We start from the raw sequence: 25,408 nt of genomic DNA, 5'->3' as shown, positions 1-25,408 counted from the left end.
TCTAATTTACCCTTTTTTTTTTTTATTATATTATATTATATTTTTTTTTTTTTTTCCCCTGGAGTTTGATTATTCTCGGTCACCTGTAGACACTACAAGACTAGACTATTAATACCGTATATATATATATATATATATATATATATATATGTTAAATGGTAAATGGTAAATGGTAAATTCTGATCGGATGGTTTGGGAGATGTTAGTCAAGTATAAGCAAGGAAAGGAAAACTTGATTATTCTAGATAGACTTGATTACAAGGGGAACATTAATCGTTAACGGTATTTACAAGACATCAAATCATCAACTGGAAGTACAAGCATGCTTAATAAAACCCCAGGTTATCTCGATTGTCATCCACTAAACGCCCGTACCTGGAAATCCGTTAGTATACCTAGGTAGGAAGCCAAATCAGAACCCACACGACACTTACTCCAGTAATACGCGGAAGAACCACACTTCCATGTCTTCATTGCGCAGCGACCTCTGCGCCCACTCTTGGCCGTTCTGAGCGAGTCGCGGCCCTGCAGTTCTCCCCGCGTCCTCCGAAACAAAGTACCGCATGGTTTCCACGAATTCATCCCCCCTGAAACTCAACGGCACGTAGTGGACCCAGGGCTTGATCCGTTCATCGTGCCATTCTCGGAACAAGGCGACCTTGCAAACCAGACTGTTGCTCTCGAGGAATGCATGGTATCGACCGCTAAAGGCATTGCCGTCAATATCGATCAGATATTTATAGCCCCATGCCTCCTGCTGGCCTGCGGGCTCGCTGACGTTAAAAAACTCCCGCTGCGCGGCGCAGTCGTGCGCATCACATTGCCCGATGGAAGTAAACTGGACGTCAAAGAGCGCGTGGTATTCCTGCCGGCTAACTTGCTTCCTTCCCCAATGGCCATTCTCGCCTCTGCTAAGGATTTCGGCCGTGTTGAGCGCGTTGATGTTGCCAACCATCAACTGTCGATGCTGCCGTCGCCAGCCACCCCCTCGTGAGTATCCTCCTGTTGTCGAGCCTCTCCAGTACAGTTTGTCGGTCTTGTCTTCCCACGAAACATCTTTCTCGCCAACGTACGGCACCTTCTTAGCCCAATACCAGGGACTCGGGTAGAGAATATCCTGGAAGCTGGAAATCTTGCTCTGCGAGAAAACAGGGAAGAGGTCGTGAACAACGGCGAAGACATTGGGTCGGTCGAAGAACCCGTACGTATACCGTAGCGACGGGGCGTTGCATATATCAGAAAAGGCAGAGGTGTTGTAGATGAACCCCAAATCGCCATGGGCATATCGATCGGTGTTGTCGGGTGCGTTTTCGTCAAGCGACCGAACGGGGCTCTCTACTGGACAAGACATTCTCGAACTAGTCCAAGCAGGCTGGTGAGAAAATCGGTTGAAACGAGTGGTGCGCACTTCGTCAATGCGATCTCCTCTGTTCAAGTCACTAGGTCTATCCGACCATTCATTCACGATTGATGTCGTCTGGAATGCCGTGGGAATCGCATGATCCTTGGCATACGCAACCAGTCTCTGAAGGTCCTCGCTGGGCAGAATAACTCTCGGCTCGTCGTGCGCATTAAAGACCAGATCCAAGTCTGGAAGATACTGGACAAACTCCTTCATCATGCCCAGAGTCGCCACGCGTTGCCACGTTTGTTCCTCCGTCAGCCCCCCTTCAGCTAGCGACACCTTGCCGTCTCGAATCAGGATTCCAAGCAAGGAATTATCGTATCCAAGGGCCTCACGCGCGCGGGCACGGATAGTTTCTGGTGCAAGTGCCCAAAAGGGTAGCAAGGTCTCGTATATCGTGTCGTATTCATCGATCAACTGAACGCCTCTTGATTGCGCAAATATGAACCACTTATCGAAATGTGGTGGCGGGTGCAGGCCGTAGCGTCGCCGGTACTCTTTCACCGCATCTGCGAGGTTTTTTGACTGGCGTGAGAGAAGCTCATTGAATTCCTCCTCCGCATCCTGAATAAGCGCTGCTATTGGATGTACATCTTTCGGGTAGAGATCCGCGTGGGCTGGGGCAGGTGCCATTGGCTGTTGTAGCGGGGGAGGGGGAGGGGAGACCAAGGAAGCAACCCTTGGAGAGCCATGGGAAGGCCTGGAGTGTCGAAGGAAGACAAGGGAGAGACACACAAGGACGCCCGTTACCAGTAAGCCCAAGAGCCGTGGAGATCGCATGCTGCCATCGGGGTTAGTTGAAGATTGGTGGAGTGGAGAATTGATCGAGTTGCGGGATGGACCTCATGCGGGCATTTAAATAATCAGCTTTTGCAAGAGATGGATGTGACAGGACTGTGTAGGTAAAGATCGGGAAAGGCAGAGAGAGGAATGTGGTTCTGGATCAATTGCGGATGAAGAGGTTGCCGGGCCAAACAGGTGATCATAACAATGCGAATCTGGACTAAAATATATGTACGCTTCTTAAGTGGCGCCCGATAAGATCAACCAGTAGTTTCGAAGCCAAGATTTTATTAGTTACTTCCGATCTTGCTTTGTCTCCTGAAAATCATCAATGATTTTTCGAATATTTACTATATTGGTCCATCTTTACTGTGCAGTCATTAAACAACACCCCAGATTCACAGCCAGCACCGCGACAGACTGCAAAACAAACCTCCGCGCCTGCTTCACATGGAAATAAGCCGCCGTACACAGCGCTCCCACGATCGAAACATGCACGATATAAAACGCGCGTCGACGGTTCTTAATTGACCCCTTCCAAATGCCCCCAGTTGCGCCAATCGGCCGCATAAAAGCCATGACCGCAATTACCATACAGACAGCCGCAATCCCCCACTGGACATCGCGATCAAGAATGCGCTTGGCGAATAAAGAGCTGTAATCTGGGTGACTGGACTGCAAGAAGAACGAATCATACAAGGTGGCGTGGGCCAAGAGTAAAGGAGGAACAACGACGCGGCCGAAGACGCGGTGGTAGGGCGTAAGAGATGGCTGCGGGATAGAAGTTAGGATAGATACCAGCGAGGAAGATCGAGGTTTTGAGGTGCTGATGTATAAGACTGGTGACATGGCTATTTGGAGCGGGATTTGAGAGAGACCGATGTGGCCGAGAGCTTTGGTCAGATGCAAGTAATCTAGATAGCATAGGTTAGTCTTCCCTTTTTTATATATATATATATATAATAATCGGAAATTCCTGCATCTCCTATAATACACCGAGTAAAAACGAACTCACCGTCTCCCGTATTCCATACAGCAAGACCGATTAACCCGCCAAGCCAGAGCAGACAGATAATATACTGTCTACGGGCTTCAACCCAGCCCGTGAAAGGCGGCAAATCTAGCCATGATTTTTGTCGCGAGCGTGGAGTACGCTTTTCGCCCTTCTGGGCCAATGAAGAGGAATAATTGTATAATCGAATGAGGATAATCGCAAGCAGGATCGCCAATTGGGCGACGTATCCGCGAAGATCCAGAAGCTCGCGACGGTGTTGCTTTTCAGCCTCGGAAACGGTCACGAAGTGCCAGGGCCACGACATCTTCTTCGTTGCGGATTGACTCAGCAAGAGTGGTCGCTTGGAAAAGGAAACAAGGGAACAATGGGAGTATCTCCTTGTGCCTCAAGTCTTGTGTACGAACTTCTTCATCTGTTGGGATGACGAACAAATGGCGACTGCGTAATTATTAATCTAGGACAACATATCCAGATGTCACATGATTCTCCAGCCTAGGACGCCTACAATGAATTGGAATCTTCAACCGATAAAACTATCAAGGAAAGTAAATGACGGTTAATCAAATGCCATAACTGTGGTTTTCGTTGGATTATTCATAGAGGACCAAAAGGATCTACAGTCGAAACGCCATGGAGAACTTCATCCCAGTCAGTTGCCCCGACTAACTTCTAATTTGACTAAATTGACATTCCCCCCAAGTCGTGCCACCAGTTCCTCACATTCACGGTGTTCTACACCACGTGCAGACGAAGCCCTATACAAAGCCGAATCAAAAAAATTGGCCTACGGCGAGGTCTGCATAGCCTCTTCGTGGCCGCCAGCGGCAGTTGTTGCAAAGTACCGAACATCAACGTCATCGTCACCCTGGAGCTTCTCCAGACTTGGGATAATCCTCTGTTGGATAAGTTCCTGGCCCCGCGGGGATGGTGCCTCGGGTTTACCTGCCTTCTCCAAGTCTATCAGAGTGCCTTGCGCCGGGAGGCGTCGCAATGTGTCAACCAGAACGGCGTAGGATTTGGCGACATTAAAGCGAATGTTGGGGATCTCATCTGTCACAAGTCTGTCCAGAATAGGGAGGATGGAGTTTTCGATGATGTCCAGCGAAACCACGGGCGCAAGAGTCTAGGCAAGTCAGCGGCTGAACCGTACGGGTAAATAGAGTGCTACGTACGGAGATAGCAAAACATGTGGTCATTCTGTAGAGGTAGTTAGGATGTTGACCCATGGCCATGACCTTGGGAATGATGGAGCCTTTAGCCCAATCCACTCCGAACACTTCTGTGAGCTTCCTGAGATTTTGGGTGGCAGCCTCTCGAATGGAGAAGACGGTGTCGCCAAGCCAACCCATGCACAGGTCGCTGAGTTGCTCATCAAAGAATTTGACACCCAGCTGACTGGCAAGGAGGGGGATGTATTCGATAATCGCAAGGCGGACTCTCCACTGCTTATCCTCAGCCAACTGCACAATGGCAGGAAGTAGAGACTGAGAAAGGAGATCGATGCCGATAACTAGGAAAGTCAGAGGCTAGTAGTGAGAGACAGAAACTGGTTGACAAAACTCACCTTTGTTAACCAACTCCAATTTGGAGATAATATGCAGTCGCACATCTGGGAACTCATCCTTGAGCATCTGAAGGAACATTGGCAGAAGGTGTGAGATAGTCCTGCACAGATTGTAAGCTTTCCCACGCGGATGCATGCCGTTGAGGCTTTTCCGATGGCACTTACTCCTCTTTTCCGAGAATGGGCGCAAGGCCACTGATTTGAGTGCCCAGGGCTGCTCGCACATGTTGGGAGGGATCTGAGACAAGGTCCTCCACGCTAGTCATAATCTCATTAAGCAACGTCTCACGATCAATCAAAGTACAGAAGCCTATTCAAAATTAGCCCCAAAGATCACATTTACCGAAAAAGATGAACATACCAGGAATCTGTCCAGCAATGGCGGTACGGACCTCCGCCTCAGTGTCTTTGAGGAGTTTAACAAAGGATGGCACCATGTCACGGGTGACAACTTCCTCGTGCACGGCTTTCGCAATCTTCTCATATCGGTCCGCAACCATATACCTAACCCTCCAGCTCTTATCCTCGAACAGGCTTCGTAGGGATGTCAGCAGCACGCCGTGGCTGGGCTGCTGCTCCTTGGGGATTTCTTCGGCAATAGCTATGAGAATATCCACTGTAAGCAGACGCACGCTGTCCTGGTCGTCGCTGGCAAGATATTGGAACAGGGGAATCATTTCGTCAATGACCACCTGAGTCGACATTTCCTTCACAAACTTTGCAAGGTTGTTGGCGGCTTGGCGCCTGACCATTGGGGTTTCATCGCGCACGAGACCAGCGAAAAACTGTCGCAGGGTTTGCTGCAGAGCAGGAGGGCATTTCTTATACGGAACGCTGTAGAGGCCGGTAGCGGAGACCTTGGATGTGAACCAGTCGGCTTTTGATAGACGTTGAACCATGGGGACGTAGTATTCTTCGATCTGCTTCTCCGACAGCTCCTCGCCGATCTTGTTAAGCGACTCGACCGCCTAGAAAGTAACATTAGATAGGCCAGCAACATAGATTGGTTAAATTTTACCTTCTCTCGGACCAAAGGTTCCTCAATCGCGGCCAAATTCTCTAGGGGTGAGAGAAGAACGTGGCCATATTCCGGACCACCAACATACTCTATAAAGCCACCCAGTTCCTCACTCAGCGCTGTCAGAACCTCATCTTCATCCTCAACCGAATCTGTATTGAAAGTATCAAAAGAATTACTAGAGCTCTAGGTAACGATATTGCGTTTATCAGAGACTAACCATCGAGGAATGGGATGAGCTCCTCGCGGGTCCTCTCGGGCCCCAGAGCTAAAGCAATCGTGGAGAGGCGGTGAATTGCATTGAGACGGAGGAGAACATCGTCATGCTGGAAGATTCGAGACATCAGAACCGCTAGTTCCTAAGACAAGGGGAAGTCTGCAACCAGGAAAACCATGATATGATACCTTCAACTCATCAATAAGAACGGCGATAGGGTAGAGCTCATCGTTTTCGCCCTGTCCTTCCATCGCGAATGTAATGTATAAGTCTGATATAGTATCGAACTAAGGGATGACCAGAGAGGCGAGGATGTGACCGGTCCAGGTCCTCACTGAGGTGGTTGATATATCACGCGAACGGGGCAGGTTATTTTTTTTTTCCTTTGCAGCTTTCCTCCTAGGACGACCAAGGAACGAGGGACGGGTGCACGAAATTAAAAGAAGAAAACGAAGCAAGACTAACACCTGCAAAAAAAAAGGGATTAGCCTAAGTGTCGAGTGGACAGGTCTCCGGGGGCGAGGTTTCGTGGGGTTTGGGCCGCCGCAAGACACTCGAGCAACAGCAGCAGCATTACGTCGACACAATTGGATTAAGAGCAAACAAGATCTAGGGGAAACCTACCTCAGAGACTCATAAAATTAAAGGGAAGAAGAAGAATTAGGAAAGGGGATAGCTAGAAGAGGTTGAGATGGAGGGAATATGGGGTTTTCTGAATGCTGAGAGGGGAAGTTCCAGAGGTTGGAGAGTTGGAACTCAGATGTGGCTGATGCATCCGCCAGGAGGGGTGACTTTTCTGTGGCGGTGTAAATGTGGCGGTTCTTCCGGTCATGAAATGAATTAATTTGAAGCGTCCAAAACTCCCCCCCAAGAGGAAGACTGAGTGAGATCTCTCCTGCCCTCAAAGTATCCCTACCCAACAGCGGGGTGAATTTCACTGCTCTCTTTTCTCCTGGAAATCTTTTCTCTACGTCTCTTTGTCCCGTCTTCTTGTGGACGACTTCTTAAGCCCCTCTCACCGAATTTTGACTCATCTATTGGCGCATCGTGAACCCCTCCCACTATGCCTACCATCTCGGTCGACAAGGCCGCGCTCTTCAAGGAGCTCGGTCGAGAGTATGTTCAATGCCTCATCTATGAAGTCTAGTATCTTTTTCTGACCAAATATCCCAGGTATACCACTGAGGAGTTTGATGAGCTGTGCTTTGAGTTCGGTATGTCGATCTACCACCATATTCTTTGGCGGGGTTGCGCTGACTGATTTTCACGTAGGCATTGAGCTCGACGAAGATGTATATCCTCCCTTCCTCCCTTCCAACCTTTCTTCTACGGCCGCTAAATCCATCTAGACCACAAATTCCGAGAGACCGATCGTGAACGGACAGCAGGAACCTCCCCAGCTTAAGATTGAAATCCCCGCCAACCGGTACACACTCATTCGCCGCATCATGGAATTTCCAAGGCGCATATACTAAAAATGCTTGGCAGATATGATCTACTGTGCTTCGAGGGTATCTCCCTTATGCTCAACATCTTCTTGGGCCGAAAGCCTCTCCCCAACTACAAGCTGGTCACACCTGCAAGCGGGGAGCTCCAGACGATCATTGTGAAGGAGGATGTGAGTCATCTTGAGCGCCTCTGCTTGATTTACCTCGATTAACAACCCGTTAGACTATGAAAATTAGACCTCTCGTTGCTGGTGCTATCCTTCGCAACATCACCTTTGACCAGGCTCGCTATGAATCCTTCATCGCCCTGCAAGACAAACTCCACCAGAACCTGGCCAGGCAAAGAACCCTGGTGTCCATTGGTACTCATGACCTGGATACCATCCAGGGTCCTTTCACCTACGAGGCCTTGCCGCCCAAGGATATCAGCTTCATCCCTCTCAACCAGACAAAAAAGATGAATGGAGAGGAATTGATGGCTTTCTATGATGTACAACCCTCCGAACATAGAATGCTTTCATCATCGATGCTAACACACCGATAGAAAGATAAGCACCTAGGCAAATATCTGCACATCATTCGAGACTCCCCAGTTTACCCCGTGATCTACGACGCAAAGAGGACAGTGTGCTCACTTCCACCAATCATCAACGGCGATCACTCCAAGATTACTCTGAACACCAAGAATGTGTTCATTGAAATCACAGCCCTCGATAAGACCAAGCTGGAGATTGTCAACAAGATCATGGTTGCCATGTTTTCTCAGTATACGTCCGAGCCATTCACGTAAGCTACATCTGCCTCTTTTCAGAGCCCAAAAAAAATACTAATTCCATGATTCGCAGTGTTGAACCTGTTCGAATTGTTTCCGATCACAACGGTGAAACCAGAGTATCCCCAGACATGGCTCCCCGGACTACTCAGGCCGAGATCTCTTATCTCAATGAATGCTGTGGCTTGGACCTTTCTGCAGAGAAGATCTGTGAGCTCCTGACGAAAATGGCCTACGAGGCAACCCCGTCAACTGCCTCTCCTGATTTAATTGACGTGCACATCCCCCCTACCCGCGCCGATATTCTCCATCAGGCAGATATCATGGAGGATCTTGCCATTGCGTATGGCTTCAACTCACTCCCCCGATCCTTCCCCAGCAAGTCTGGCACTATCGCTCAGCCTCTGCCAATTAACAAGCTTTCTGATATCATTCGAACAGAGGCGGCCATGGCCGGCTGGTCTGAGGTCCTGCCTCTGATCCTATGCTCGCACGACGAGAACTTTGCCTGGCTTAACCGCAAGGACGACGGAAACACCGCCGTCAAGCTGGCTAACCCCAAGACCCTGGAGTTCCAGGTTGTGCGTACCAGCCTCCTTCCCGGTCTTCTCAAGACCATCCGTGAGAATAAGCACCACTCGGTGCCCATGAAGATCTTCGAGGTCAGCGACGTGGCCTTCAAGGACTTGTCGCTGGAGCGTAAGAGCCGAAATGAGAGACACTTTGCTGCCGCCTGGTACGGCAAGACCAGCGGTTTCGAGGTCGTTCATGGTCTCCTCGACCGCATCATGTCGATGCTGAAAAGCGCGTTCATCACTGGCGAGGAGGGACTCGAAAACCCCGCCGTCAGCGACTCGCACTACTGGATCGAAGAATTGAATGGTAAGCTCTCCCCACACAATCCACCATGGACAGAATAAACTAACCACACTGAAACTTATAGAACCCACTTACTTCCCCGGCCACGCTGCCTCCGTGCACGTCCGTATCGGTGGAAAGGACGTCGTCATCGGCGCATTCGGCATCCTACACCCTACTGTGCTCGAGAATTACGAATTGAAATACCCCGTCAGCACTTTGGAGATCAACATCGAGGCCTTCCTATAAAGAAAGAGTCCTCGCATATCAGAGATGAGAGAGATGAGAGATTACACGGTTTAGATCTATGATAGATATATCTCTCTTGGGTCAGCTCGATACCTATGTGTACATGCTTCCATGGCTGATTTTATGAGCGTTCGGATTAAAAGAAATAAATAAAAAGTAAAATGTTCAATTTAGTTTCTCCAGTAACTATGGTATCAAGTCATCAATCAAGTGGGCGGGATTTTGTGGATGGAAGAGTGAACTCCTTGTTCAAACTAGGCTATAGTTATGTTAAGTTACTTTCAATTTTAAGAACCCGGTTTAGACAGTTGCTAGGCTGAAGGAATGACTGACTCATCCATTCCGCGGATTTCCACCTCTCTATCACCCTAGTCCTTCGAAATAAGGGGATCTACGCTGAATCGAAACCACACCATACATACGCACGCAAACACGAGACCAAGAGGGACGTAGAAATGTTTTGTTTTTTTAAACATCATGTAGAAAGCTTTTTGAAGATCATGTAGTTCTTTATTTTTGCGTCATGTAAATAGGGTAGGATGACAGGAATGAAGAGGAAGAGCGGGACCTAAGGCGAGAGAAATAAAAACCCAATTTACTCCTGAGCGTAAACCTCGGCACTGGCACCTTCCTGAGCCTCCGTCGCCTGTTGCTCTGCCAGACGCTGCTGCTCGGCAAGCTGCTGAGCGGCAATAGCCTTAGCACCGTAGTCCTGGCTCATGGGCTGCACAATGGGCTGCTCCTCCTTGGGCTCGATGATGGTGACGGAGTCGGGGAGGGTCTTCTGAGGACCAGCCTTGCCCTCGGGGTCGGAGCCGCGCATGATCTTAACCTTGATACCGAGGACACCCTGGCGGAGGAGAACGTGGCGGGTAGCAGAGTCGATGAATTCCTTAGCGGGCTGACCGGAGTGGATCATGAATCCGTCCTGCGCAAAAAAAAAAAAAATAACAAGTCAGTATGCCTGTTCTAACGTCCAAAAAAAAAACATTACTCAATTTCGCCCCATTGAGCAGTCGCAATTCTTCTCTATCCCCGACCAAAACCACCGCTCATATCCGTCCCGTTTATTTCTCCTAGGGAATTCCACACGTACCGTGAACTTCATGGACTTGGCACGAGCGGCCCTCAGCTTTCCGGAAACAACAACCTCACAACCCTTGGCACCGCTCTCCATGATGAATCGCAGAACACCGTAGCAGGCCCTGCGGACGGCCAGACCGTTGAGGAGCTTGTAGCGGAGGGATTCGCACTGAGCGACGGCGGACAGACCGCGGTTCTGGACCTTGGCGGCATAGAGGGAAACAGAGTTCTCGGGGAACTTGAAACGCTTCTGGATGAGGGAGGTGAGCTCACGGATGCGGCGACCCTGCTCTCCGAGAACCTCCTGGGTGTGGGTGGCACGGATGACTGTTTAAAAAAAAAAAAAAAAAAGAGCATCCATTAGCAAATTTCCTTCCACCTTCACTTGATTTTAATAATCCTCCAATAAACGGTCTTTTGTCTTTCTTTCTTCTTGTTTTCCCCTTCCCCTCTTGTTCTTTTTCCATTTCCAACTCCTCCAGGGATATTCAGGCGAACGTACTGATATCGGTGACGGTGGGAGTAACGCGGACTTCGACACCGGAGTATCCCTCCTCAGCCAGCTCGCGCTGGAAGAACTCGTTCAACTCGGCATAGAAGACACCGTCGGCGACGAACTTGCGGCGCTTCGAAATAGCTCCCTGGACAGCAGCCATGATTGCGTTTCTGCGGATCGAGAAATGAGGGTTGTCGAAGAAACGGCCGAGGACGCGGTGGTTAGGCGGTGCACCGAAGTTGGGAAGTCGTTCGAGGTTCAGGTCAGTTTTGAGAAGTTCGGCGTTAGTGGGGAATTTTTGGGAATAGGGTTTGCTATTTCCTATCTGGGATAGGGCTCAACCCTCGCTTGTTCTCCGCCCGCGCTTTCCTGTTTTGGGCTGACGGACACCTCAGGCTCTGCCTAAGGCACCATCATCAGTTCTATACTTCTGACGCTTAGTTCCATAAGAGTTGAATTGGTCCTCCCGCAATAAATCGTAACCGCCTTATCATACTTCTACATCCATCAAAATCAATAGCAGCAGCAGCAGCAGCAGCAGCAGAAGGAACTCGGAATTTTTCTAGTCTTGCTCCAGACCAAGGGTCACTCGCTAGTGTAGTTACATACATCAATCATAACGCTATTCATCACTGACTTTTACCTAAGTTTCAATCTCTTTCATTGCATCTCAACCTCCATTTGATTCATTCGTTTCGGGTCAGGACTATTCTCCCTGCTGGTTGAGAGCGACAGATTCGAAACCCCAGAGGTGACTCCTGCACCCATCCTGTTTTGAGGAGGGGGGGTCTGACTCGCAGGCAAACCGCTTCCAAGGGAATGGAAGGCGTTTTCAACCCCCGTGAGGACGGGAGTTCGCTCTGCGCTCGAGGCTTCACGAATGCTGGCCTGGAAGGTGCCAGATGCGCGGACACCATTCATTTCTACATCTGATCGACCAAAAGCCTCACTCCACCATCTGACCTCGTTGACTCGCGGGAAAATCAGCCGCTCTTTGCCGCGCTTATGGTCATCAATCTGGGGGTCGTATTTAGGGTTGACGAATTGCTCCCTCCGCGCGAGGAAATAATCCCAAACGCTTCGCGTCCGCTCCTTCGCTTTACATTCCACGCGCTCTTTCTCGCTATTAAAGAGAAAGGTACCATACTGACACGAATAGAGATGATAAAGCAGACGTCGTAGAAACCGCTCGTTGAACTCAAACCGTGTCGGATATTGATACAACAGTTGATAGGTTGCATCGAGAAATTGATGAAAGACGGGGCTGGTTTCTTTAACCTTGGTAATTTCCTTCTCTGTAACGACAGTCCTTGGTGCAGAACTAGGTTTCCTAGAACCAGGGCTATCGGAATCGTAGTTTTGAACTTCCCCGTCCGACTCTCCAAGCGAATCACGGCTAGTATTCTCTCGATTAAAGAATCCCTTGGCACTTAGGAATGCGTTTTCGATGGCTTTGCCTGCACCACCCCCTTCGCCAAAAGCCCTGTTGGAGTCGCCCCCAATTCTTTCGTTTTCGATTTGGAACCATTTCTCACTGTTTAAATGGCCCGATCTTTGCCGGAACATGTGACCAAAGGACATCCAGTCCTTTTCTACCAATACCATAAACCCTTCAAGAGTTCGAAAATACGGGTCAAGACAGACCTGGCTCAATGCGCTGAGCTGACTTGTGCGATCCCACCCGTCCGAGCAATGGATCAATACGTGTGAATGCTGAAGGCCAACTTGACGCGTGATCAGACCGGCACCATCTAGAATCCCGGAGATATGCCTCAGCCAACCGCTGCGAGTAAGCTGGTCTTTATTTGGGCCGAGTGGGGTAAGATCCGAATCCTTGAGAGCATCGATCACTTTGTTCAAGGAGTCTCTCATCACATGGATGTTGTCAATGCCAAGGTATGCCTTCGTAGCAAATTTGTAATTGTCCATGTTCTCCGAGCCAAGGCCAACAGCCTGCATAGCAAACGCATTAACGGTCGGCCGCGCATCAACAATAAGGTTGTGCTGTTGAGCTCCATAGATGTGCTGCTTTTCATTAGACTCCTCATTGAACGAGGCTAGTAGCTCGTCTTCCAATTCCTCAGCATTCGCGAGCTCGGGCAGGGTTTGACTACTCGAGACGTCACCCTGTGTCGAAGTCGAGGACTCAGACTCGAGACTCGGTGGGCTGACATTCGCTAGCGGTCTATCTGACCGTGAGGTTGTAAATATGGCAGCCAGAAGCTTCTCATCCTGGATACTTCGGTTCTGGCGGACGCCAACAAGTGGCTGAGAGCTTCTTGTGATCGAGCAATTGTTGACGGGATGGAGATAGGTAAGGACCGGTATTCGTGCGCGCGACCGATAACGTCCAGCGTAATTCAATGTGTTATCGGAGATATTGGCGGGTACAGGCAAAAGGGCTGGGTACGTTGCCGAAAACTAGGTCGTGGATAAGTCAGTAACACAGGAGCAGCTCGTAGCAAACGGGTGACGTAAATCATCATACCCCGTAGTCAGAATTTATTTGAGAAATGCGCCAGCCCTTTCCATCCTGGCTGACCCCTTGTCTCGCCCACTCGTGGCGGGCATCATACAGTTCCCAGCCGTTTAATTCCCGTTCAGGCGGGGGAGGTTGGTAGGTAAACGCATAGAGTTTATCGAGCCGGCCAATTTTGCACGTCCACGACTTAATGCTGTCGTATACATCTCGAGCCCTACTCTCTGCGCTGAAGTAGAAACAGACGAATGTGAAATCTCGGCAACGCAGGCGAATTGACGACGGTTGACGGGAGACCGCGGGGGTCGGGCGGTAGGTACAGAAGGAGATGATCGGGTACGTAATCCAAAGCTCCTTTGGCCGGACGATCGCACCTTCTCCTTGTGCGTTTTCAGACTGAGGGGGAATGTGGGAGAAGATGATATGGTGAGGGGTGAGATGTAGTGTGCCAACGACTTGTTCCCCGCGACGTGCCAAGGTCACATCTTCAACCTGGGATGGGAGGAGAGAGTGTCAGAGCGCTTAAAACTCCGTTTGGTTCATTTTCCTGGTATGAATTCCTCCTTGGAGCATAACACACACCTTAGCGACCCGTGTTTTCTCCATGCCTTTGCTGTTACCGGGTCTGCTGAGCCTTCATGGCTGGTTGGGACACGTCGCTGTGGGAAGGGCGGGGGGGATTTGGGAGGACGCAAAAGCGAATGAATCGGGAAAGACAGAGTAGGATATAATACGTTTAAAAGAGAGAGGATGAACAACAATAACATATACTGAACGAAATCATCAGAGTTCCCAGAGTTTGAATCCTGGGAGGAGATCCGCAAGTCGCACGGACTCGGTCAGATGCGGCCAACCCCTCGCTAACTAACCCAACAATTGCAATTACATACGTCAACCCCGGGCAGTAACAACTTCACGCCTTGCCTTGTCCATTGTACCCCGGGACGAGGCGGTTAACAACTGAAACTTCATGTATAGATCCTGGCCCTCCCTCTAGTTGGCGGCGTCCAGGGTATTTATACAATTTCTGCCTGTTTCGGTCCTGGTTCGCGCCCAACCTTCGCCTAACCGTAGGTCCTTGTGATGAGTTTCCATTTGTGGTAATTACTTCCTCTGCCTGGGATGACCTCACTACAAATAGGTCTAGACAGATAGAGAGAGAGAGAGAGAGAGAGAGAGAGAGAGAGATATTAATACACTCAGACTATCGTCTGATACCAGAAAAAGGAAGCGTACACGGAGTTCATCCTTCATCTAATATACAACCGTTCAAAATGTATGTAGTTCAAACGCTAAAGCGCAGGCCGTGTTATAGAATGAATTGAAATCCTGTTGAAGTGGTTGTGGTGACAAGCCGTTTTCTGAGCCGGCCCGGAATTCGGTGGAACTGTCGACCAAATCCTTCCGGAGGAAGAGCTCGGTCGTAGTTTGAGGATTGTATGGTCCGCTCTCATAGAAAGAATAAAAGAGGTTCTGGTCTCGGAACTCATACTGGTGAGTTTGGGTACCCTGAATGTCCTTTACGGGTAGGAACATGTACTCTCCTGTACTAGACCCATTCGAATCGAGATTTTGACTAGTATGGCCAAGAAGGCTATTCGGGAGAGTTATTGAAGCAAATGTTGGCAGAGGAACTTCACTGTCACTGGTAATACTTCGGTTGAAACAATCCTGTAGATCGCTTTGAAGACCTTCCAAGCAATTTTCCCCGGGCCTAGCTAGGAGGTCGTGGGTCAGCTTCCGAGTGAACCGAATGTCCAGAGTAGCCTCCGGGAGTAAATAATCAACATGACTCTCATCCAAGACTGCCTTGGCCCCACGGATGACACAGTCATCATCACTGGGGCTATCTGATTTGCCTGCTTTTGTGGAAACCTCCAGCTCGAGCTGCGGGAATAGACTTGCATGAAGACCGGATGGTACAAGCCTAATCAGATGAGACCGCATGCCTTCCTCTGAAAAACGTGGCGTCAACATGCGTAGGAAGTGGGCCGCCCGAGGGATATCAGTGGTGAAAACCCTCGGAAGACACATCTTTCCTAACTCAGAAGCACTAGCCTGTTTCTCTTCGAAGAACGGCTTGCGTGAGAACAGACATCTACCGACCGCTGCTGTTACGGACTCATGAACCTCAGAAGCGGTTTCTAAAGTGGGATTTGCTGTTGGTGGCCGCGCGCGAAGTAGTTTAAGAAGCTCGTCTGAAAGTCGGGTTTGGTGCTTGTCAAAGAAAGATCTATTTAGGTTCACCATCTTGGTAGCTTGGGTAGGTGATATTCCCCACCGAAACCATGATCCCTGGCGGTCGGGCCATGAGGTAAAATTTTCTGCGTCAACGCCGTGTACAGCCGATGGTTCAGAGGCGGACATATAGGTGCTGAATGGTATATGGATGGGCGACGCATTGCGGACTGCGAGGTTTAGGGTTCTCCGAGCGTTCTCCGCATCAAATTTATTTTCGAGGAGATAGAATATTCGGCTCGGGACATGCAACGGATTTCGTTCGAATGCGACTCCATATGTTTCGCTGACCCAGGTTATAAAATCTGAAGTAAAAATTCGCCCGATAGTTTTTGCTGTGGTGTTATTTGGTGGTAATAGCTCAAGTTCTTCCTGTCGTATCCTGTTCGTAGTATCGTGGACGATTTCACGTATAGATTCACACGATCGCTGCTTTCCGGTCACCCTTACAAGGCCCAAAGAATGCGTGACATCGACCTTAACCTCATGGAGGCTGGCCAGTTCCTCGAACGAAAAATGGTCTGAGCGAAGGAGCAGAGACAAACAATGCGAAGGGAGGCGAATATCAAGCTGCCCAATCTCGTTTATAACGCCGAGCTGCCAGCAATCCCTAAGTATCCTCTCCGCCAAAAGATCCTTGCCTTTAAGGTCCTGAGATATCGCAACTCTCTCCGCGACGCCCTCTCGAGCGGCTGGGCCTGTTTCCAGGAACACGGAAGTCCCAGGTCTCCATTCTGAAGCGTTGCCTTTCTCAGAACCTGCAGATTCCATTGACGCAGCGCCATCCTGCCTATTCTCGGCTATGTACTCGGCTAATTGCCGAATTGTGAAGGACGACTGAAGCCTGCTTCTGATATCCTCCCAATCGCTTAAGCTTAGTTTGTCTCGGGATTGGTAAGAGAGGCGAAAACTCTCGATGCGTTCGGCTATCACGGAGCTGTCGGCAATGGATAGGTCTTCCTCGATATCTTTGAGCATAAATGGGAGGGCGCTTTTGTCCGCAGTTTGACCAGGCAGAGTCGAGATTATCGGGACATGGCGACGGTGCTTTCGCTCCCGTACGACGACTACTTCCCCGGGTTGTCCCAGGGAAGTCACATCGAGCTCAACCTTCCGGCTTTGAGGTCGTTTTGGATTTCGATTCCGGCGGCTAGACTTGTGCCTATAGGGCACACGGCTGAGGTGGGAGCCATCGCTGGAATCGCTGGCGGTATTCTGGGATCGAGAGAAAACATCATGTCGACGAGAGGTCACGTGGATGGCATTCCTCCTGCATGCGATCAGTAACTGCGAGTTGAGAAGGCCCCCTGCACCTTTGCAGGATTGAGACAGCATCTGGAAGAAAACGTCAAGCTCGCTGATCCGGAATTGAATTCTTTGACCGTTCGGAGCGCTGAAGCTCGAGAATCCAAACCGCACTAGTCTGTAATCGGAATAGTAATGTTATCTCATCGTTATCGATAACACCTTCCTAATTTGGTAAATTTGCTTTCTAAATATTTGGGGATGATACAGTGTTCTGGGAGAAATTCATTTTAAAAGTAAATAGTAATATGTCCTATTTGTCGCTTACCTCCCAACTTCGTAAGTCTTCCCGGACATGGAATTCCGACAGCTCGTGGTCTGCGGCACGACTTCGCCAGCTCTTCCCTTTGGCACCATCAAAGAGTTGTTGCTCGATACTCCCTGCTTTCCCAGTATGGTCGAGGGCTGGGGCGAAATCCAGTCCCTTACCTCCATGGCGGAAATGGCCACCCGAGCCCTTTGTTCGCTTATCGAAGTGGGGGGATAATCTATTGCGCGACATAGTCTGTTTTGTTGCACTCACCCCCTGATGCGGGGATAGTTCATCCGGATGGCTATCAGCTGTTTGCCCAGAGTCATGATCATGGGGATCAGTCCAGCCGACACTTCCCGCAAAAAGCTCTTCGATTAATTTGTCCGCAGGAAGTTCATCTGACCGAGATATCCAGGAGGCAGCTAGAGTACGTCGATACATTTCTTGCATGTCGGCAATTTCTCGGCTCTGAGTATTGATTGATGGTAATTGGCCGAGGTCGTCAGCCTCGGCCTGTTCTGATGCCACTACTCCAGTGATACCCCCGAAAGCCATTGCAGATTTGAGCGGGGGGCTAAACACAATTAGCTATGAGAACATTGAGGAAAGGAAAAGAGAGGCGATATTCACAGTGAACATACGTCGTAAAATTCCTATCTCCTTCCACTTGGCGCACGGCTATGCCAATTTTGAGAGTGCTATTTATCTTGCTATCCTGCATCAAGTACCGCCGGACGATGCCATCGTCGTCATCGCTTTTATCAACGTATTCCGAGAGGTTGATCTTAACCCTCCCTAGCAAATTCTTTTCGTTGTGCCCCCCCGACGAAAACTCCTGTTGAACTTCGAAAACCATATCACATTCATTGAGCGTTTGGTTCCGGTCGATCGTCAGCCTGATCTGGAAAGTCTTCTCGTAGTTCCAGGACGCTCGGTGGTCCAGGATTAATGCCCTATCGGTGGATCCATGAGTTTCGTTCGAGGTTGACGAAGGCAATCGCCATTTCACGCAGGTAGTCCCGCTGACAAGGGGGATATTATTGAGGTCGATAATCTAAAATCAGCCCGAAATATGAATGGGAGGAGACATTTAACGCAATTCTAAGATCAAGGGGCTTACCCGCAGATCCAATTCAAACCTGGGCTAGGTATAGCATTAATTATATTTCCTGCATCGTTGAGTAGGAGGACTTACCCTCCGGTTCTTTGGGACTGCTCGCTGTTAGCACGAATAGCACAAAGAATGAGGTCATCCACCCGTAGAAGTTAGAACCCACGAGAGGGACCAGTAGGTAAGGGTAAGAGGGGGGCAAAGACATACCAAAGGCCTGCATCTTTGACAGGTTGTAGATGCGACTTATAACAACCACGAGACTTCTTCATTGAACTCGATGCTCCATCTTGTGGTTATCGTGTAGACCCATACTCCGTACTTTGCTTCCCACCCTCTTCTCCCGCGGCGCACTACATCCAAAGGCGGTAGGGGTAAAACTAGCAGAAGCTTACCGCCTAACAGTTATGTATTAGGCCATCAAAAAGTCACCCTAACGAAACCAATGGATGTTCTTAACCCAGAGAAACCAGTATATAGATACAATGGATCAACTACCACTTTCACCACCTTCCGAACGAGCAGTTTCTCCCAAATCAGTACCGATTCCTCTTGACTCCACACTCCGCACAACCCCAATTCACGAGCTTCTCCCCGAAATCCGCGTCCCGAACCAGCCCCTCCCAACATACCAACACCATCCTGTAACCTGCTCGCCGATCGATTCCGAGGACATGCGCATACAGCTCGAAGAGCTGCGCAAAGAGTTCCCATCTCCCGAGGCGGCATTAAAAGCACAAGAGCAAGCCGCGAGAGATGTAAAGCAGAAACTGGAAGATGCCGAAAAGAAACGCGAAGATGTCCAGAAAGCCATGGATAAGAAAATAAAAGAGCGGAATACGGAGCTGAAGGTTCTGTCGAAATATCAGGACGGGAAGGCTTCGAATCCCTTGACCTAGGTCATATTGGATTGATTGAATATATGTTCACCACGAGAGCAACGCCAACCCATATATGGCCGACATGGCTTTGCCTCTGATCCCTCTCCATGATTTTCTGCGGCAATGGACTGTTTGGGGGGGGGGGGATGCTGGAACGAAGAGACGCAGAGGACCTATCAAGAGCCGTCCCGTCCGTCCCCTCTTGTGGAATCCTCATGCTATCGGGTAAATGCCTTCCGCGTTGGAAGCACCATTGGCATACATACCTACCTAGGTATTCTTCTGGGAACTCGAGGTTCCATTCCTGAATCCAGCGAATAAGAATGGCGCAAAAGATCAGTCAGCCCCATTTTGCAGCATGACAGGTAGAGAGGTGGCGCTATGTGACATTTCCTTACTCCAGGGCGTTTAGTTGGATACACAACTCTTATCTCTCACCTTGTCTCTCACCTACGCGACTACACCCTCTTATAGTGACGCACCACACAAAACTTCTCACGCGTCATGGGGCCCAATTTTACTTCTTCTGGTTAATATCATGATTTAACAAGTCCATAGAAGGTTGCATTATTAATAGTGCACTAAATTGACATGTTAAGCATTAAATATTCATATGAAGTAAATCGCTGTCCATCAATCATGGTCCTTTACAAAGCAACGTCATGGCTTAAACTCCTTCACAGATTACCCAAAATCTGTATCAATGCGGGAAGCAACTAGAAAACAATAAGAGTTAGTCCCGTGCTGGTGCAATTAAACCGCTTGTTTTAAACATAAGGCTTACCTCCGAAGCATCTTCGATTAGAGTCCGTGTCTCATTGACAAACTTGGTAGTGAGCAAGTCATGAGCATTGTTGAGGAGGCCGCCCACCTCTCCGAGCAGCTCGGGGGTGATAATGGGGCCCACTTCCGTGACGAGGTCCTTGGTGTCATGGACGAACGCAGGCGTCAAGAGCGACGTAGCATTGCCAACCAGGAAGGAAACGCTGGTCAACAGCTTGGGCGTAATAGCCGGTCCGACGTTGTCGAGTAGGGTCTGAGTTTCCTCAACGAACTTGGTAGTGAGCAGGTTGTTTGCATTGTGAAGCAGGCCACCGACTTCGGCAAGAAGTTGGGGCGTAATGACAGGTGAAACCTCGCTGATCAATCCAGATGTCTCGTTGACGAATTTCGGGGTCAGCAGGTCATTGGCATTATGGAGCAGGCTGCCAACTTGCGCGAGCAGGTCTGCGTTGATGACAGGAGAGAGCTCTGTAACTAAGCCGCGCGTGTCCTTGACAAATGCTGGGGTCAGGAGACTATTGGCGTTGCCAATCAGGGAGTTCGTCTCGTCAACAAATTCAGACGTGAGCAGGGAGTTGGCGTTGTTCAGAAGTCTGCCAACTTCCTTGAGTAGGTCTGCTGTGATATAAGGTGCCACAGCGCCGATTAGGCCCTGGGCTTCGTTTACGAAGTGTGGTGTTAGCAGTGAGTTGGCGTTATTTAGCAAGCTGGCGACTTCTGCCAGGATAGCTGGTGTTATGACAGGGTAAACAGAGCCAATCAAGCTGTGTGTTTCCTTCACAAATTCAGGCGTTAACAGGTCGTTGGCATTACCCAAGAGGGAGCCGATCTCCTTGAATAATGAAGGGCTGAGTAAAGGTCCAATAGCTGCAATCAAGCTGCGGGCCTCCTTCACAAAGTCAGGCGTTAACAGGTCGTTGGCATTACCCAAGAGGGAGCCGATCTCCTTGAACACTGAAGGGCTGAGCAAAGGTCCAATAGCTGCAATCAGGCTGCGAGTCTCCTTCACAAAGTCAGGTGTTAACAGATCGTTGGCATTACCTAGGACGGAGCTGATTTCCTTAAACAGTGAAGGACTGAGGAGAGGTCCAACGGCCGTAATCAAGCTGCGTGTTTCCTTCACGAAATCAGGTGTCAACAGATTATTTGCGTTGCCCAAGAGGGAGCTGATCTCCTTGAATAATGAAGGGCTGAGGAGAGGTCCAGCGGCTGCAATCAAGCCGCGAGTCTCCTTCACGAAATCAGGTGTCAACAGGTTGTTGGCATTGTTCAGCAGACCACCAACTTCAGCAAGGAGGGCTGGTGTAATGACAGGCGCAACATTACCAATCAAACTCTTGGTCTGTTTGACGAAGTCGAGAGTCAACAAGCTGACCGCATTATTCAGGAGAGTACCAAGCTCCTTGATCAGCTCAGGGGTTAAGATAGGACCCGCAGCTTCAATTAGCTGTCGGATCTCCTTGACAAAGTCGGCTGTCAATAAGCTGTTGGCATTTCCGATCAGGGTGTTGACCTCCTTGACAAACTCGGTCGTCAGCAGGTCATTGGCATTATCAAGCAAGCTGGAGATCTGCTTGAAGAGATCAGGGGTCAAAAGGGGAGCAATTGACTTGATTAACTCCTGGATCTCATTCACAAAATCCGGAGTTAAAAGATCCGTCGCATTGTCGAGAAGGCCGGTGAGCTGGTTGATCAACTTCTGAGTCAGCAGCCCAGATGCGATGTTGATCAATGACTTGGTCTGGTCGGTAGTCTGGTCATCAAATAGATATGCGAAGTGATGGAAGAAGGATTCGACATCCTTCAAGAAGGATGGGGAGAGCAGCCCTGTAACTCCACTGAGAAGGTTTCCTAAATCCGTTAATGGGTTCCCGGTGGTTCCATCAGGGATCAAATCGTCCAGAAGGCTGCCGCCACTGCTTGCGGAAGCTGCAGCACTTGAGGATGTGGTCGTTGTAGTAACAACCGGGGTTTCCGTGGAGCTGGTGGTTTCGGTATTTGATGGAGTAAGGTCAGACAGGATATCACCTAACCCTCCTAGTGAACCGGTGCTAGTTGCTGCAGCACTCTTTGTTGTAGTTTCTGCCGTGTCACTAGCAGGTGTGTCAACCTGCTGGTTAACGGCGATGCTCTGGGTCTGCTGGGCAGCAACCGTCGTTGTTGTTAGCTCTGTTGTCGTCGATGTGGCGGCCTGTGTTATAGACTGTTCTGCCTGTGATGGGGAGACTTGAGCTGGTGTCGCTAGTGCAGTACTAGAAAGCACCAGCGCGGCAAAAGCTGTCGAGAAACGCATCTTTGGTCTCCGTCCACACTTCACAGGGATGGCCAGCAATTGTTGGCTAAAGAACCAAATTCAGATGCAGGGTGGCTGCCCCTTTATATCTGCAAATGCACCTCATTTCTGCGCCAATGCAGTGACGATGGGGAGATGATAAGCTGGGTATCATTGTTATTTCGCTCATGTGAACTGCTGGCTATCTCATTAAAGCTGTGGGGGTTTTCCTGTTTGTCTCCATAGCGGATTTGGTCGTCCAACAGCAACGGGGATGTCTTAGAGGCCTCGCGGAGGTTATTCCTGCTTGGTCTGGACTAGTTACTATGGCATTCCAGTCATTCACTGTGGAGTTGGAAAAGCTCCAATACCCAGATGGGCAACGGTAAGGGACAATGATCGTCGTTGGCTAGTAGAGAGCACGGATCTAGAGCAAGTCCTCGTCGTCAAAATGCCCCAATCACCCTACCCTCCGCGACGGTCTCCAAAAAAAAAGGAAGAACGGCAGTGTCTCAGCAAATTCTGGTCAGGAGAGGAATCGAAAATGAATTGGGAAATCATTGCGAATCGTGCCCGAGGACTGGAGGTTTTGATTTCTTTTTTATCCCTAGCACCTATCATGCTGCGTCAGTACCGGTAAGAAGGGGTAAGTATAGCTTTTAAGCTACTCCGTACTAACCGAACGTTCTAACGAGAAGAAATTGCTGGTGTAACTGAAAATGAGAGCCGTGATTGGGCGTAGGACGGCTCTCTAACTTTTCTTAGCAGGAGCCTGGGGTGAACGTAAAGACTCAACTTGTATTCAGCAAGATGTGATTGCTAGAACGTGTATGAAGTACTCCGTACTCCGAGGACTCTGTATGTCTCTGGCTGATACAGCAAGGAGGGAGTCAGTTACGCTTCTCGGGATTTTATTTGTATTTTCGAGAAAGTCCTGACTGAGTGGGAGTCACACTCATGCTAGTTTGTTGATCATGCAAGTTCCCCACTATCATGTCTTGTTTTTTCCCCCTTGGAAAACAGTTCCTCTGTCAGAAAGGATAGGTTCGGGCAGTTTCCATGGGAGAAAACTTCCTTCTTATATTCGAGTTCACATAAACAAAGAGTGAGAGGCAAGGAATTACTGTACCTTTGGCTAAATAACTATACTAGTACAAAATTACTAAATTAGTGATTCTTGTCAGCCTCTTTCCATCAATAATACTCCGTATTTAAAGCAGACTTGAAGAGATGAAGATTCCACATCTACATCAAATTCTTCTATACAAAGACTGCCATCTCCCCTAGGGATAATAGGCTCACATTTTAATCCAGAGTATGGTACTTTATAAAGTTAGGGCTCAGAGAAGTTACCAAAATAAAGAACCTGGTTCTGGTCCCTCGTAATAAATTCAATATTAATATAGGCCCTAGTAAAGAACCTGAATCTCAGCGTCATACCCCCTAATATCTACACCATCGTCGGCTTCAAGGTGAGTACTATTACCCCAACAGCTTTATTCTAGGTAGTGATTAGCGCGACGTACTTTAAATAGAAGAACTCCATTCGTACGAACACAGATAGGCCGAGTTGTACAGTAATAACGTAGGAGTAAAGCAACTTGGATCCTTGTTCATGTCCGCAGGCATGAGATTCTAAAATGCTAGTATAGGAATGTTACGCGAGAATTGACCTGAAATAGACCACCGTTAAGATAGTACCAAGTAGAGCTCCAGGTCCAAACACAGGAAGAATATCAAAAGCCACCTCACCTCGCACAGGGAGGGTTCGTTTCGTACTTTTGGTTCAAGGATCAACAGAGGCCAGTCAGAGCACGGACATAACAAGGTGTTGTTAAATTGGCCAGCCCCTCATATAGTGATCAAAGAGAGGTCACAGCGTAACCCAGACTTCAGTTTCCGTATCTCAACGTCAGTCGAGGCCCTTCGATCAAGGACCTAAAGAAGTTAGCTGAACAGGTGACTGAATCTGTATGCATGGTCAGCATCACTAGTGACCCTCCATCAGCAAGATATGGTAGCACTGGCACTACTTGAGTCGTCGGGGGCTATTACTCTGATTGATTTGGGATTTGGGACTACCCAAGATACCCCAGAAGGAGGAATTGTCCGACCATGCTTATGGCGTACTGGCTGGGTATCCGTCAGAATCCACGCGCTGAGCCCATCTGAAACAGAACAGGTGCAGAGATCGTCACCGGAGAAGCAGGTGTCAATGTAACCGTATTGGCTTGTTGCATGCCTGGCCGGATGCTAAAATCGAGGTTGAGGGCGGTAATATTATAGGAAAGGAATCCATCCGTACCCGGTCTCAATGAACAGAGGAATGTGGGATGGGCATGAAGTTATTATTGGGTCTTTCTTGATAGTGGAGGAGGGCTAACGGTTGAAAAGATCCAAGAGGACCCCAATCGTTGAGTCATTTTCCAGAACTAACTAACTAACTAACAATAACTACAACCTGATACTGAAAGATATCGAATCATGACGGACTGGTGATCATCGTCAGGCTTCGCAGTCTCCCGTTTCTGAACCAAACCTTGTGTGTCCGGATTCGATTCTCTGGCTCTGAAGGTAGTATCTTGAAGTTCCTTGACCAGGCTGCAGGAATGCATCTCACACGGCGGCAACCCCCCGCGCCTTCACGCCTTGTCCAACTTGACCATTCCAAGGATCAGTTAGGTAGGCATCATCCCACCTTCAACTGCAGACTTTTCAGCTTCTTTTTTTTTAAAAAAAAAAAAAAAACTCATTGACATATTTTTCTCAAATTAATTCTCCGTCGCCTCCATCTTATTATGTCATAACCTTGTGGCTAATGCAATGACAGGTGGCTTCGCTGGGGCGCAGCAATCGGCCATCCCCGAAACCCTGCCGCGAAAAATAATATCGGATGAATTATCATGGATGATTATTATAGTGAACCAGTCTGGATACTTTTCCGAATTTTCGAGGGTCTCTTCCGCAGGGATGAAACATCCGATGCGCTATTCTGCGCTATTCTGGTGTATCGCACTCGCTCGTTCAAGACGCTGATGACGCAACCCAACCACACATAAATCAATCCGTGGATAAATTCAAGAAATAAATCAACCCTTCGTACGGAGTACGGAGTATGGAGTACATCATGAGGATCTGCTGAATGCCGATTCCAAGCGCTGCCGCATCCCCCGTGACT

At 49.1% G+C, this 25,408-nt stretch overlaps 9 protein-coding genes across 9 annotated transcripts; 3 read left to right on the top strand and 6 right to left on the bottom strand.

Moving 5' to 3' along the window:
- Positions 1-326: 326 nt before the first annotated feature.
- On the bottom strand, positions 327-2,185 carry P175DRAFT_0531848 (putative capsule-associated protein CAP1; the record flags this gene model as incomplete). The annotated part of the gene is made up of 2 exons (XM_040899908.1): positions 327-375; positions 435-2,185. 2 exons carry the CDS (start codon positions 2,183-2,185, stop codon positions 327-329), a joined length of 1,800 nt encoding a protein of 599 aa, XP_040751903.1.
- A 369-nt stretch (positions 2,186-2,554) lies between these two features.
- Positions 2,555-3,507, bottom strand: P175DRAFT_0531847 (putative metalloreductase Fre8; the record flags this gene model as incomplete). Its single annotated transcript, XM_040899907.1, has 2 exons — positions 2,555-3,102; positions 3,204-3,507. The coding sequence occupies 2 exons, from the start codon at positions 3,505-3,507 to the stop codon at positions 2,555-2,557; spliced, it is 852 nt and encodes a 283-aa protein (XP_040751902.1).
- Positions 3,508-3,742: 235 nt separating this feature from the next.
- P175DRAFT_0501125 (protein phosphatase 2A structural subunit TPD3) lies at positions 3,743-6,714 on the bottom strand. Its single transcript, XM_040897098.1, has 9 exons — positions 6,627-6,714; positions 6,191-6,469; positions 6,006-6,111; positions 5,786-5,937; positions 5,129-5,735; positions 4,933-5,077; positions 4,768-4,868; positions 4,376-4,713; positions 3,743-4,326 (listed from the first exon to the last, which is right to left on the bottom strand). The coding sequence occupies exons 2-9, from the start codon at positions 6,251-6,253 to the stop codon at positions 3,988-3,990; spliced, it is 1,851 nt and encodes a 616-aa protein (XP_040751901.1). The 5' UTR covers positions 6,254-6,469; positions 6,627-6,714; the 3' UTR covers positions 3,743-3,987.
- Positions 6,715-7,065: 351 nt separating this feature from the next.
- On the top strand, positions 7,066-9,329 carry P175DRAFT_0436566 (phenylalanine--tRNA ligase subunit beta; the record flags this gene model as incomplete). Its single annotated transcript, XM_040893811.1, has 9 exons — positions 7,066-7,118; positions 7,176-7,216; positions 7,275-7,294; positions 7,352-7,428; positions 7,491-7,620; positions 7,674-7,940; positions 7,995-8,236; positions 8,296-9,104; positions 9,166-9,329. The coding sequence occupies 9 exons, from the start codon at positions 7,066-7,068 to the stop codon at positions 9,327-9,329; spliced, it is 1,803 nt and encodes a 600-aa protein (XP_040751900.1).
- Positions 9,330-9,553: 224 nt separating this feature from the next.
- Positions 9,554-14,176, bottom strand: P175DRAFT_0557197 (uncharacterized protein). Its single transcript, XM_040900755.1, has 7 exons — positions 13,970-14,176; positions 13,397-13,879; positions 11,584-13,329; positions 11,293-11,310; positions 10,915-11,233; positions 10,426-10,739; positions 9,554-10,257 (listed from the first exon to the last, which is right to left on the bottom strand). Exons 1-7 carry the CDS (start codon positions 13,991-13,993, stop codon positions 9,925-9,927), a joined length of 3,237 nt encoding a protein of 1,078 aa, XP_040751899.1. The 5' UTR covers positions 13,994-14,176; the 3' UTR covers positions 9,554-9,924.
- A 480-nt stretch (positions 14,177-14,656) lies between these two features.
- P175DRAFT_0492856 (putative respiratory complex assembly protein Rmp1) lies at positions 14,657-18,566 on the bottom strand (the record flags this gene model as incomplete). The annotated part of the gene is made up of 6 exons (XM_040895921.1): positions 14,657-16,960; positions 17,199-17,757; positions 17,825-18,237; positions 18,304-18,322; positions 18,379-18,402; positions 18,505-18,566. 6 exons carry the CDS (start codon positions 18,564-18,566, stop codon positions 14,657-14,659), a joined length of 3,381 nt encoding a protein of 1,126 aa, XP_040751898.1.
- A 213-nt stretch (positions 18,567-18,779) lies between these two features.
- P175DRAFT_0436501 (uncharacterized protein) lies at positions 18,780-19,193 on the top strand (the record flags this gene model as incomplete). Its single annotated transcript, XM_040893804.1, has 1 exon — positions 18,780-19,193. One exon carries the CDS (start codon positions 18,780-18,782, stop codon positions 19,191-19,193), a length of 414 nt encoding a protein of 137 aa, XP_040751897.1.
- Positions 19,194-19,852: 659 nt separating this feature from the next.
- On the bottom strand, positions 19,853-22,251 carry P175DRAFT_0437997 (uncharacterized protein; the record flags this gene model as incomplete). The annotated part of the gene is made up of 3 exons (XM_040893885.1): positions 19,853-19,891; positions 19,960-21,132; positions 21,280-22,251. The coding sequence occupies 3 exons, from the start codon at positions 22,249-22,251 to the stop codon at positions 19,853-19,855; spliced, it is 2,184 nt and encodes a 727-aa protein (XP_040751896.1).
- Positions 22,252-24,244: 1,993 nt separating this feature from the next.
- On the top strand, positions 24,245-25,266 carry P175DRAFT_0531839 (uncharacterized protein; the record flags this gene model as incomplete). Its single annotated transcript, XM_040899906.1, has 3 exons — positions 24,245-24,447; positions 24,740-24,912; positions 25,061-25,266. The coding sequence occupies 3 exons, from the start codon at positions 24,245-24,247 to the stop codon at positions 25,264-25,266; spliced, it is 582 nt and encodes a 193-aa protein (XP_040751895.1).
- Between the last annotated feature and the right edge of the window lie 142 nt (positions 25,267-25,408).

The sequence above is a fragment of the Aspergillus ochraceoroseus genome, assembly GCF_002846915.1.
Source record: "Aspergillus ochraceoroseus IBT 24754 chromosome Unknown P175scaffold_4, whole genome shotgun sequence".
Taxonomy (NCBI): domain Eukaryota; kingdom Fungi; phylum Ascomycota; class Eurotiomycetes; order Eurotiales; family Aspergillaceae; genus Aspergillus; species Aspergillus ochraceoroseus.
The sequence above is the reverse complement of the archived record's forward strand: the minus strand, read 5'-3'. Positions and strand labels throughout refer to the sequence as shown.